The sequence below is a fragment of the Dendrobates tinctorius genome, unplaced genomic scaffold (genome assembly GCF_039654945.1).
Source record: "Dendrobates tinctorius isolate UK_male_01 unplaced genomic scaffold, ASM3965494v1 ptg000170l, whole genome shotgun sequence".
NCBI classification, from domain to species: Eukaryota; Metazoa; Chordata; class Amphibia; order Anura; family Dendrobatidae; genus Dendrobates; species Dendrobates tinctorius.
In genome coordinates, this window is record NW_027361837.1 from 1,466,470 (window position 1) to 1,478,917 (window position 12,448).

Below are 12,448 nucleotides of genomic sequence, written 5' to 3' on the forward strand. Positions count from 1 at the left end.
TCACCGGCCTATAGTTGCCTGGGTCCACCTTCTTCCCCTTTTTGAAGATAGGAACATTTGCTCTTCTCCAGTCTTCTGGGACTTCTCCTGTTCTCCAAGAATTTTCAAATATTATGGAGAGGGGTTCAAAAATTTCTTCTGCTATCTCCTTCAGTACTCTGGGGTGTAATTCATCTGGACCTGGAGACTTGAATTCATTTAGGTTAGCTAAGTGTTTCCTCACTATCTTTCTGTTTATAGATATCCTGGATTCTTCTATTCCCTTAATAGGACAGTGAAGAACAGTTGATGTCACATTTCCTTTCTGAGAGAAAACAGATGCAAAATAGGAATTTAAAAGTTCGGCCTTCTCAACATCCTGTCTTACCATTTCATCATTTTCATCCTGTAAAAATCCTATAGCATCTTTGACTTTTCTTTTACTTTTGACATATCCCCAAAATCCTTTATTATTGCTTTTGACATCTCTTGCAAGCCTCAATTCATTGTCAGCTTTAGATAATCTGATTTGTGCCCTGCAGGTTCTACAGACAGCATTATATTCTTCTTTAGATATGCCTCCCTCTTTCCATTTTATAAACATTTTTTTCTTCCTTTTTAGCATGTGCTTAAGTTCTGTGTTCATCCATCCTGGCTTCCTTAAATGCTTCCTATTCTTCCCTCTTTTCGGAATTGTTAACAACTGTGCTTTGAGAATTTCATTTTTCAAGATTTCCCATCCTTCCTGGACATTTTTGTCTTTAAGGATATCCAGCCTTTGGATCCCTCCAATTCTCTTTCTGAATCCCTTAAAATCTGCCTTTCTGAAATCTAACCTTGACGTCTGAGTCTTCACAGGTCTTCCTCCTCTAGTTATCCAAAATTCTAAAATAGCATGGTCGCTACCTCCTAGGGTCCCAACCACTTTTACCTCCTCAACCATTTCCTCCCTGTTTATAAGGATTAGATCCAAGGTAGCAGTTCCCCTTGTTTTCTCCCGTACCTTTTGGAAGATAAAGTTGTCAGCAAGAGAGGATAAGAATTTACTTGACCTGTTAGTTTTGCCTGAGAGAGATTCCCAACAAATGTCTGGATAGTTGAAATCTCCCATGACAACTATGTCATATTTTTGGGAGAACTTGGCCATTTGATGCATAAAGAGTTCATCCATATCTTCAGCTTGCACAGGTGGCCTGTAGTAAATGCCTACAATGGTGTCCTTTCCATTGTTCTGTCCTTGTATTCTTACCCAAACAGTTTCCACAGAACTCCCAGTCTCTGAAGCTTCAATCTCTGTGCAGATATACGCGTTTCTAACATACAATGCGACACCTCCTCCTCGTTTATCAAGTCTGTTTCTTGCAAATAAGTTGTATCCTTCTACTCTTGTATTCCAATCATGTGTATTGTCCCACCAAGTTTCAGTGATTTCAATGACATCATATTTCTTTTCCTGCGTTAGTAGTTCCAATTCTCCTTGTTTGTTGCCCATGCTTTGTGCATTAGTATAGAAACATTTTAGTTTGTGATTGGTTTCTCTATCTCCAATATTTTTATTAATTAGATTCTTTTGTCTTTGTTCTTCCTGTTCTTCCTTTCCACTTCTAATAGCAGAGTTCTCAATAGCATTTGTCAGGTGTATGGCTTTTTCTAGTCTTTTGCTTCCCTTCCCATGTTGTTCTAGTTTAAAGCTCTCCTTAAAAGTGTAGCAAGATGACTTACAAATACGTTTTCCAGTCTTCGTAAGGTGCACCCCATCTCTAGCAAGTAGTCCATCGTAAAGGTACCTCACTCCGTGATCCAGAAATCCAAATCGTTGCTGACGGCACCATCGACGTAGCCAGTTGTTCACCTGCAGAATCTTATTCCACCTCCTTGTTCCATGGCCATCCACTGGGAGGATGGAAGAGAAGACCACCTGCGCTCCCAGTTCTTTCACTTTCTTGCCTAAGTCTTCAAAGTCTCTGCAGATGGTTTCCAGGTCGTTTCTTGCGGTGTCATTTGTCCCCACATGTAGTAGCAGGAATGGGTAGTCATCTGTAGATCTGAAGAGTCCTGATATCCTGTCAGACACATCTTTAATTTTTGCACCTGGAAGACAGCACATTTCTCTTGAAGTTATATCCGGTCTGCAGATAGCGGCCTCTGTTCCTCTCAACAGGGAATCCCCCATGACCACCACTCTCCGTTTCTTCTTCACAACATTTTTCTTTCTCCATCCAGGAGGACTCTGAAGGCGTACAAGGTTGCTGTTTGTGGGCAAAGTCTTATCCTGATGTATTTCTTCATTGGTTTCCTGTGTGAGAGCCTGGTACTGGTTTCTGAGGAGTATGGGTGCTGACTGCCTCCTGATCCTTCTGCTTCTCTGGGTCACATGTCTCCATTCCTCTGTTTCTTCAGGTGCACTTCGAATTTCTTCTCTTTCTGTAACATGAAGAGATAATTCTGCTCTGTCCAAGAACTCTTCGCCTTCCTTAATGATCTTCAACGTAGCTAATCTTCAACGTAGCTAATCGAAGAGATCGAGACTTTGCAACTTTTCCTCCAACAGGGACACAAGCTTGCATTTGTGGCATGTGAAGTTTGGCTTTTCCACTGGTAAGTCTGTGAACATGTAGCAAGAAATGCAGCTCACTAAATGGCTCCTGGCCTCTTCCATATTGAGATTTCTTAAAAACGATGAAAGATGAGCCAAAATTCGGCGCGCGGCTTTCCGATTTCCTCTTTTCAGCTGCAACAGCCAAAACCCAGTGATCGTTGAGCTCGCGGAGACTCTTCACTTATCCCAGAAGGCACTGGGAATATGCAGATGATCTCCTCAAGACTCTTACCCTGGTTTTCCGATTTCCTCTTTTCAGCTGCAACAGCCAAAACCCAGTGATCGTTGAGCTCGCGGAGACTCTTCACTTATCCCAGAAGGCACTGGGAATATGCAGATGATCTCCTCAAGACTCTTCCCCTGGTTTTCCGATTTCCTCTTTTCAGCTGCAACAGCCAAAACCCAGTGATCGTTGAGCTCGCGGAGACTCTTCACTTATCCCAGAAGGCACTGGGAATATGCAGATGATCTCCTCAAGACTCTTCCCCTGGTCCCCTCTTCAACCAGTCCACCATACATCTGTGATAGCACAGATGTATGGTGGACTGGTTGTTCTGGAACCTTCTACCCTTTTACTGGGAACCAGGCCTTCCTCGCTTCCAAAAAGCTTTCAGAAACTAGTGAACTACTGGCCTCTAAAATCCACATTGCGGCAAAGTGGAAGTCGCCCTCACTGTCAATATCTATGGTGGAAGAGAAGATGAACAACATTATGTTATATGAAAGAATAGAAGCAACTAGAACCAACACGTGGCATTGTAAAGTGCTGCGGAATATGTCGGCGCTATAGAAATTATTAATTATTCTTTCTTCAGACTTTGGCATCCCTGTATGGAGCTTCACTCAGATACTTGACTGGATCAGGCACTGAGGCTCTCTCCATAGCCAATTGAGAACTGATCACGGCCTGGGACAGGATTCATATATGATCCTACAATAGTGGGTTGCATAACCGCTTTAAACGCCCTGGATTGGTAATTGATGATACCATTATAGATTATTGGATATCGTATAATTAAATCCAATGTGCCTTTCCCTACTCCTGTCTATGTCCTGTCTTTCCTTATATTATTTGAAGTTTATTGAATGATTGTTACTTTACACTCCCTTGCATGGGAGTTCATAACTTGGACTTGGTTTAATACGTTTCTAAATAAAAATTTATTGAAACTAAAATGTGCAGTCACAATCGAGATACGTTGACAAATATGCTGCTAAACTTCAGAGTCATCAAAATTCTCATTGCTATGGAGTCTTTTCTTAAGCTGTTCTCCATCTTGAGAGTCTGTCATGTCAACACTTTCATCTGGGATTGCTCTTTTTCTTTTCCGAATAAAATCACTTTCTTTCTCCCCAAGTTTTCCTTCTGGAAGTCCTAATGTTCGAAGACATACAATGGCTGCAGCCTGTTCTGCTAACTTCTTTGACTTGTCCCTGAAAGTAGAAAAGGAAAAGGTTTGAAAATGCACCAATTACTTTAACCCCTTCATGACCAAGCCTATCTTGACATTAATGACCAGGCCATTTTTTGCAATTCTGACCAGTGTCCCTTTATGAGGTTATTACTCAGGAATGATTCAACGCATCCTAGCGATTCTGAGATTGTTTTTTGTGACATATTGGGCTTCATGGTAGTGGTAAATTTAGGTTGATAATTTTTGCATTTGTGAAAAAAACGGAAATTTGGCAAAAATTTCGCAAATTTTGCAATTTTCAAATTTTGAATTTTTATTCTGTTAAACCAGAGTTATGTGACACAAAATAGTTAATAAATAACATTTCCCACATGTCTACTTTACATTAGCACAATTTTGGAAACAAAATTTTTTTGTTAGGAAGTTATAAGGGTTAAACGTTGACCAGAGATTTCTCATTTTTACAATAAAATTTACAAAACCATTTTTTTTTAGGGACCACCTCACATTTGAAGTCACTTTGAGGGGTCTATATGGCAGAAAATACACAAAAGTGACACCATCCTAAAAATGCACCCCTCAAGCTACTCAAAACTACATTCTAGAAGATTATTAACCCTTCAGGTGCTTCACAGGAACTAAAGCAACGTGGAAGGAAAAAAATGGACATTTTAATTTTTCCAACAAAATTTTTTTTTTAGCATCAATTTTTTCATTTTCACATGGGCAACAGGATAAAATGGATCCTAAAATTTGTTGGGCAATTTCTCCCGAGTACACCGATACCTCATATGTGGTCATAAACCACTGTTTGGGCGCACGGCAGGGCGTGGAAGGGAAGGACCACGATTTGACTTTTTGAATGGAAAATTAGCTCCAATCGTTAGCGGTTGCCATGTCGCATTTGGAGAGCCCCTGTGAGCCTAAACATTGGAGCTCCCCCACAAGTGACCCCATTTTGGAAACTAGACCCCCAAGGAACTTATCTGGATACAAAGTTAGCACTTTGAACCCTCAGGTGCTTCACAAATTGATCCGTAAAAAAAAAAAAAGTACTTGTTTTTCACAAAAATTTTATTTTAGCCTCAATTTCTTCATTTTCACATGGGTAACGGGACAAAATGGATCCTAAAATTTGTTGGGCAATTTCTCCTGAGTACACCGATACCTCATATGTGGTTATAAACCACTGTTTGGGCGCACGGCAGGGCCCGGAAGGGAAGGAGCGCCATTTGACTTTTGAATGGAAAATTAGCTCCAATCGTTAGCGGACACCATGTCGTGTTTGGAGAGCCACTGTATGCCTAAACAATGGAGTACCCCCACAAGTGACCCAATTTTGGAAACTAGACCCCCCCAAGGAACTTATCTAGATGTGTGGTGAGCACTTTGAATCCCCAAGGGCTTCACAGAAGTTTATAACGCCGAGCCGTGAAAATAAAAATTCATTTTTTTCCCTCAAAATATGATTTTTTTAGCCTGCAATTTTTTATTTTCACAAGAGTAACAGGAAAAATTGGACCCTAAAAATTGTTGTCCAGTTTGTCATGAGTACGCTTGTACCCCATATGTGGGGAGGAATCACTGTTTGGGCCCACGTCAGGGCTCGGAACGGAAGTAGTGACGTTTTGAAATGTCGACTTGATGGAATGGTCTGCGGGCGTCAGGTTACGTTTGCAGAGCCCCTGACGTGCCTAAACAGTAGAAACCCCCCACAAGTGACCCCATTTTGGAAACTAGACCCCCCAAGGAACTTATCTAGATGTGTGGTGAGCACTTTGAACCCCCAAGTGCTTCACAGAAGTTTATAACGTAGAGCCGTAAAAATAAAAAATGATTTTTTTTTTTCACAAAAATGATCCTTTTGCTCCCATTTTTTTTTTATTTTACCAAGGGTAGCAAGAGGAATTGGACCCCAAAAGTTGTTGTACAATTGGTCCTGAGTATGCTGATACCCCATATGTGAGGTTAAACCTCTGTTTGGGTGCACGGTAGAGCTTGGAAGGGAAAGAGCACCGTTTGACTTTTTCAACGCAGAATTGGCTGGAATTGAGATCGGACACGTAACGTTTGCAGAACCCCTGATGTGCCTAAACAGTGGAAACCCCCCACAAGTGACACCATTTTGGAAACTAGACCCCCTAAGGAACTTATCTAGATGTGTGGTGAGCACTTTGAACCCCAAAGTGCTTCACAGAAATTTATAACAGAGCCGTGAAAATAAAAAATTTTTTTTTCCTCAAAAAATGATTTTTTAGCCCGCAATTTTTTATTTTTACAAATGTAACAGGAGAAATTGGACGAAAAAAATTTGTTGCCCAGTTTGTCCTGAGTACGCTGGTATCCCATGTGTGGGGGGGAACCACTGTCTGGGCACACATCGGGGCTCGGAAGGGAAGTAGTGACGTTCTGATGGAATGGTCTGTGGGCGTCAAGTTACATTTGCAGAGCCTCTGATGTGCCTAAACAGCGGAAACCCCCCACAAGTGACCCCATTTTGGAAACTAGACCCCCCAAGTAGCTTATCTATATGTGTGGTGAGCACTTTGAACCCCCAAGTGCTTCACAGAAGTTTATAACGTAGAACTGTAAAAATAAAAAATCATTTTTTTCACAAAAATGATCTTTTTGCTCCCAATTTTTTATTTTACCAAGGGTATCAAAAGGAATTGGACCCCAAAAGTTGTTGTGCAATTTATTCTGAGTAGGCTGATATCCCATATTTGGGGGTAAACCTGTTTGGGTGCACGGTAGAGCTCAGAAGGGAAAAAGCACAGTTTGACTTTTTCAACACAGAATTGGCTGAAATTAAGATCGGACACCATGCTGCATTTGCAGAGCCCATGATGTGCCTAAACAGTGGAAACCCCCCACAAGTGACACCATTTTGGAAACTAGACCCCCTAAGAAGTTTATCTAGATGTGTGGTGAGCTCTTTGAACCACCAAGTGCTTCACAGAAGTTTATAATGCAGAGCCGTGAAAATAAAAAATCATTTTTTTTCCACAAATATCATTTTTTAGCCCCCAATTTTTTATTTTCCCAAGGGTATCAGGAGAATTAGACCCCCACAGTTGTTGTGCAATTTTTCCTGAGTATGCGGATACCTCATATGTTGGGGTAAACCACTGTTTGGATACATGTCGGGGCTCGGAAAGGAGGGAGCACTGTTTGACTTTTTGGACGCAAAATTGGCTGTAATCAATGGTGGCGCCATGTCACGTTTGTAGACCCCCTGGTGTGCCTAAATAGTGGAAACCCTCTCAATTCTAACTCAACCCTAACCCCAACACACCGCTAACCCTAATCCCAACCATAACCCTAACCACAAGCCTAACCCTAATCCCAACCTCAACACACCCCTAACACTAATCTTAACCCTAATTCCAACCCTAACCCTAATCCAAGCCCTAACCCTAATCCCAACCCTAACCGCAACCCTAACCCTAATTGCAACCCTAACCCTAATTGCAACCCTAACCCCAACCCTAATTGCAACCCTAACCGCAACCCTAACCCTAATTCTAACCCTAACTGAAAAATAAAAATAAATATATTTTCTTTATTTTATTATATGTCACTAGCTAGGGGGGTGATAAAGGGGGGCTTTATTTACTTTTTTTTGTATTTTGATCACTGTGATAGTTTATCACAGTGATCAAAGTGTACCTGTAAAATGAATGAATCCGCCGGCTGGCAGATTCGCCGGCTGGCAGATTCGCCGGCGCACTGCGCATTTTGTAAGATGGCAGCGCCCATGGAGAGAAGACGGCGGGAATTTGGATTTGGATTTCTGGATCACGGAGTGAACTACTTATACGATGGACTACTTGCTAGAGATGGGGTGCACCTTATGAAGACTGGAAAGCATGTATTTGGAAGTCGCCTTGCTACACTTGTAAGGAGAGCTTTAAACTAGAACAACATGGGAAGGGAAGCAAAAGACCAGAAAAAGCCATACACCTGACAAATGCTATTAGGAACTCTGCTATTAGAAGTGGAAAGGAAGAACAAAGACGAAAGAATCTAATTAATAAAAATATTGGAGAAAGAGAAACCAATCACAAACTAAAATGTTTCTATACTAATGCACAAAGCATGGGCAACAAACAAGGAGAATTGGAACTACTAACACAGGAAGAGAAATATGATGTAATTGGAATCACTGAAACTTGGTGGGACAATACACATGATTGGAATACAAGACTAGAAGGATACAACTTATTTGCAAGAAACAGACTTGATAAACGAGGAGGGGGTGTCGCATTGTATGTTCGAAATGCGTATATCTGCACAGAGATTGAAGCTTCAGAGACTGGGAGTTCTGTGGAAACTGTTTGGGTAAGAATACAAGGACAGAACAATGGAAAGGACACCATTGTAGGCGTTTACTACAGGCCGCCTGTGCAAGCCGAATATATAGATGAACTCTTTATGCATCAGATGGCCAAGTTCTCCAAAAAATATGACATAGTTGTCATGGGAGATTTCAACTATCCAGACATTTGTTGGGAATCTCTCTCAGGCAAAACTAACAGGTCAAGGAAATTCTTATCCTCTCTTGCTGACAACTTTATCTTCTAAAAGGTAAAGGAGAAAACAAGGGGAACTGCTACCTTGGATCTAATCCTTATAAACAGGGAGGAAATGGTTGAGGAGGTAAAAGTGGCTGGGACCCTAGGAGGTAGCGACCATGCTATTTTAGAATTTTGGATTACTAGAGGTGGAAGACCTGTGAAGACTCAGACGTCAAGGTTAGATTTCAGAAAGGCAGATTTTAAGGGATTCAGAAAGAGAATTGGAGGGATCCAATGGCTGGATATCCTTAAAGACAAAAATGTCCAGGAAGGATGGGAAATCTTGAAAAATGAAATTCTCAAAGCACAGTTGTTAACAATTCCGAAAAGAGGGAAGAATAGGAAGCATTTAAGGAAACCAGGATGGATGAACACAGAACTTAAGCACATGCTAAAAAGGAAGAAAAAAATGTTTATAAAATGGAAAGAGGGAGGCATATCTAAAGAAGAATATAATGCTGTCTGCAGAACCTGCAGGGCACAAATCAGATTATCTAAAGCTGAAAATGAACTGAGGCTTGCAAGAGATGTCAAAAGCAATAATAAAGGATTTTGGGGATATGTCAAAAGTAAAAGAAAAGTCAAAGATGCTATAGGATTTTTACAGGATGAAAATGATGAAATGGTAAGACAGGATGTTGAGAAGGCTGAACTTTTAAATTCCTATTTTGCATCTGTTTTCTCTCAGAAAGGAAATGCAACATCAACTGTTATTCACTGTCCTATTAAGGGAATAGAAGAATCCAGGATATCTATAAACAGAAAGATAGTGAGGAAACACTTAGCTAACCTAAATGAATTCAAGTCTCCAGGTCCAGATGAATTACACCCCAGAGTACTGAAGGAGATAGCAGAAGAAATTTTTGAACCCCTCTCCATAATCTTTGAAAATTCTTGGAGAACAGGAGAAGTGCCAGAAGACTGGAGAAGAGCAAATGTTGTTCCTATCTTCAAAAAGGGGAAGAAGGTGGACCCAGGCAACTATAGGCCGGTGAGTCTGACTTCTATACCAGGAAAGATCTTTGAACAAATTATTAAACAACATGTATGTCAATACCTGGATAAGAATGAAGTGATTAAACAGAGTCAGCATGGGTTTCTAACTAATAAGTCATGTCAGACTAACTTAATTTCCTTCTATGACGGTATCACTGATTGGGTGGATCAAGGAAATGCTGTAGATATAGTATATCTTGACTTCAGCAAAGCATTTGACAAAGTCTCTCATACAATCCTTATTGAAAAAATGACTAAGTATGGAATGGACAAGGCAACTGTTAGGTGGATTCATAACTGGCTTAGTGATCGGACCCAAAGAGTGGTCGTAAATGGCTGTACATCCAGTTGGAAGAATGTCTCAAGTGGGGTACCACAGGGCTCTGTCCTGGGCCCTGTATTGTTCAACATCTTTATCAACGATTTAGATGAAGGAATTGAGGGTAAACTGATTAAATTTGCTGATGACACAAAGCTAGGAGGGATAGCTAATACTAGAGAAGAGAGAGAGAGGATTCAAAAAGATTTAAATAAACTGGAGAAGTGGGCAGCAACTAACAGAATGGTTTTTAACAGGGAGAAATGCAAAGTACTACATCTGGGCAATAAAAATGAAAAAAGCATATATAGAATGGGAGGAATAGGGCTAAGTGACAGCACATGTGAAAAAGACTTGGGTATACTAATAGATCACAGACTGAATATGAGTCAACAGTGTGATGCAGCAGCAAAAAAGGCAAATGCAATTCTAGGATGTATTAACAGAAGCATACAGTCTAGATCACGTGAAGTCATTATTTCCCTCTACTCCTCTTTGGTCAGACCTCATCTGGAATATTGTGTCCAGTTTTGGGCACCACATTTTAAAAAAGACATCAACAAACTGGAGCAAGTTCAGAAAAGAGCGACCAGAATGGTGACCGGTCTGCAAACCCTGTCTTATGAGGAAAGGTTGCAGGATTTGGGAATGTTTAGTTTGCAAAAGAGAAGACTGATAGGAGACTTAATAGCTGTCTACAAATATCTAAAGGGCTGTCACATTGTAGAAGGATCAACTTTATTCTCATTTGCACAAGGAAAGACTAGAAGCAATGGGATGAAACTGAATGGGAAGAGACACAGATTAGATATTAGAAAAAACTTTTTGACAGTTAGAGTGATCAATGAGTGGAACAGGCTGCCACGAGAAGTGGTGAGTTCTCCTTCAATGGAAGTCTTCAAACAGAGGCTGGACAGACATCTGACTGGGATGATTTAGCGAATCCTGCTTTGAGCAGGGGGTTGGACCAGATGGCCCAGGAGGTCCCTTCCAACTCTACGATTCTATGATTCTATGATTCTATGAATTCGGGAGGTACCAGGACTCATGAGGTACCGGGGGGTTATAGGGGGCGATCGGAAGGCAGGGGGAAGCGGAGGGGGAGCAGATTATTGTGGCGCCTACCGATCGCCGCCGTCAGTAGGTGGCGGCGGCACATCGCCGCCGTCAGTCGGTGGTGGTGGTGGGGGGGGTCGGATCACGGTCTCCAGCCATGTCCGATGCTACTGCAGCATTGGCCATGGCTGGATAGTAATATTTCATCAAATTTTATTGATGAAATATTACTAACGCTCTGATTGGCTGTTTCACTTTTAACAGCCAATCACAGCGATCGTAGCCAAGAGGGGGCGAAGCCACGCCCCATGTGGAAGTACAAAGCCCCCTATATCTGCGGGTCGTGACCTTTCATTGACCCCGGTCACCCGACACGCAGGGGGGCTTTAAACTCATGACACAACATATGCGTCATTGGTCGGATTGGCACCGACTTTCATGACGCATACGCTGTGTCATTGGTCAGGAAGGGGTTAAATTGCATTACCAGAAAAGTAATCACTGTTTAACCCCTTAGTAACAGCTATTTTGCAGCTTAATGACCAGGCCAATTTTTACAATTCTGACCACTGTCACTTTATGAGGTTATAACTCTGGAACACTTTAACGGATCTCGCTCGGAAGGGAAGGAGTGCCATTTTAGAATGCAGACTTTGATGCAATGTTCTGCGGGCGTCATATTGCATTTGCAGAGCAACTGATGTGCCTAAACAGTAGAAACCCCCCACAAGTGAACCCATTTTGGAAACTAGACCCCCAAAGGAGCATATCTAGATGTGCGGTGAGCACTTTGAACCCCCAAGTGCTTCACAGAAGTTTATAACGCAGAGCCGTGAAAATAAAAAAATCTTTTTTTCCACATAAGTGATTTTTTTTAGCCCCCAATTTTTTTTATTTTCCCAAGGGTAACAAGAGAAATTAGACCCTCAAAGTTGGTGTGCAATTTGTCATGAGTACGCTGATGCTCCAATATGTTGGGGTAAACAGTTTGGGCACACGTCTGGCCTTGGAAGGGATGGAGCACCATTTGACTTTTTGAACGCAAAATTGGCTGGAATCAATGGTGGCGCCATGTCGCGTTTGGAGACCACCTGATGTGCCTAAATAGTGGAAACCCTCAATTCTAGCTCCAACCCTATCCCCAACACACCCCTAATTCTAACCCTAATGGAAAAATGAAAATAAATATATTTTCTTTATTTCATTATATTTCCCTAACTAAGCGGGTGATAAGGGGTGGGTTATTTACTATTTTTTTTTTATTTTGATCACTGTGATAAACCCTATCACATTGATCAAAATGTACATTGAATGAATGAATGAAAGAATGAATGAATGGAATCTGCCGGCTGGCAGATTCGGCGGGCGCACTGAGCATGCGCCCACCATTTTTTTCCTGGACCAAGATGGCGGCGCCCCCTGGAGGAGGCAGGAGGGCCCGAGGACCACCAGGAGGTACCGGGGGGATTGGGGACCCCATTTCTCTCTCCTCTGATGTGCGATTACA

The 12,448-nt window shown here is 41.7% G+C and overlaps 1 protein-coding gene across 2 annotated transcripts in view; it reads right to left on the reverse strand.

Moving 5' to 3' along the window:
* Positions 1 to 3,715: 3,715 nt before the first annotated feature.
* Positions 3,716 to 12,448, reverse strand: part of DUS2 (dihydrouridine synthase 2) — a 291,549-nt gene continuing 282,816 nt past the window's right edge. For both annotated transcript variants that reach the window (XM_073550793.1, XM_073550792.1), the window contains one exon: positions 3,716 to 4,012. In XM_073550793.1, the coding sequence (XP_073406894.1) occupies positions 3,793 to 4,012 (220 nt within the window). In that variant the 3' untranslated portion in view covers positions 3,716 to 3,792. The remainder of the gene's footprint in view (positions 4,013 to 12,448) is intronic.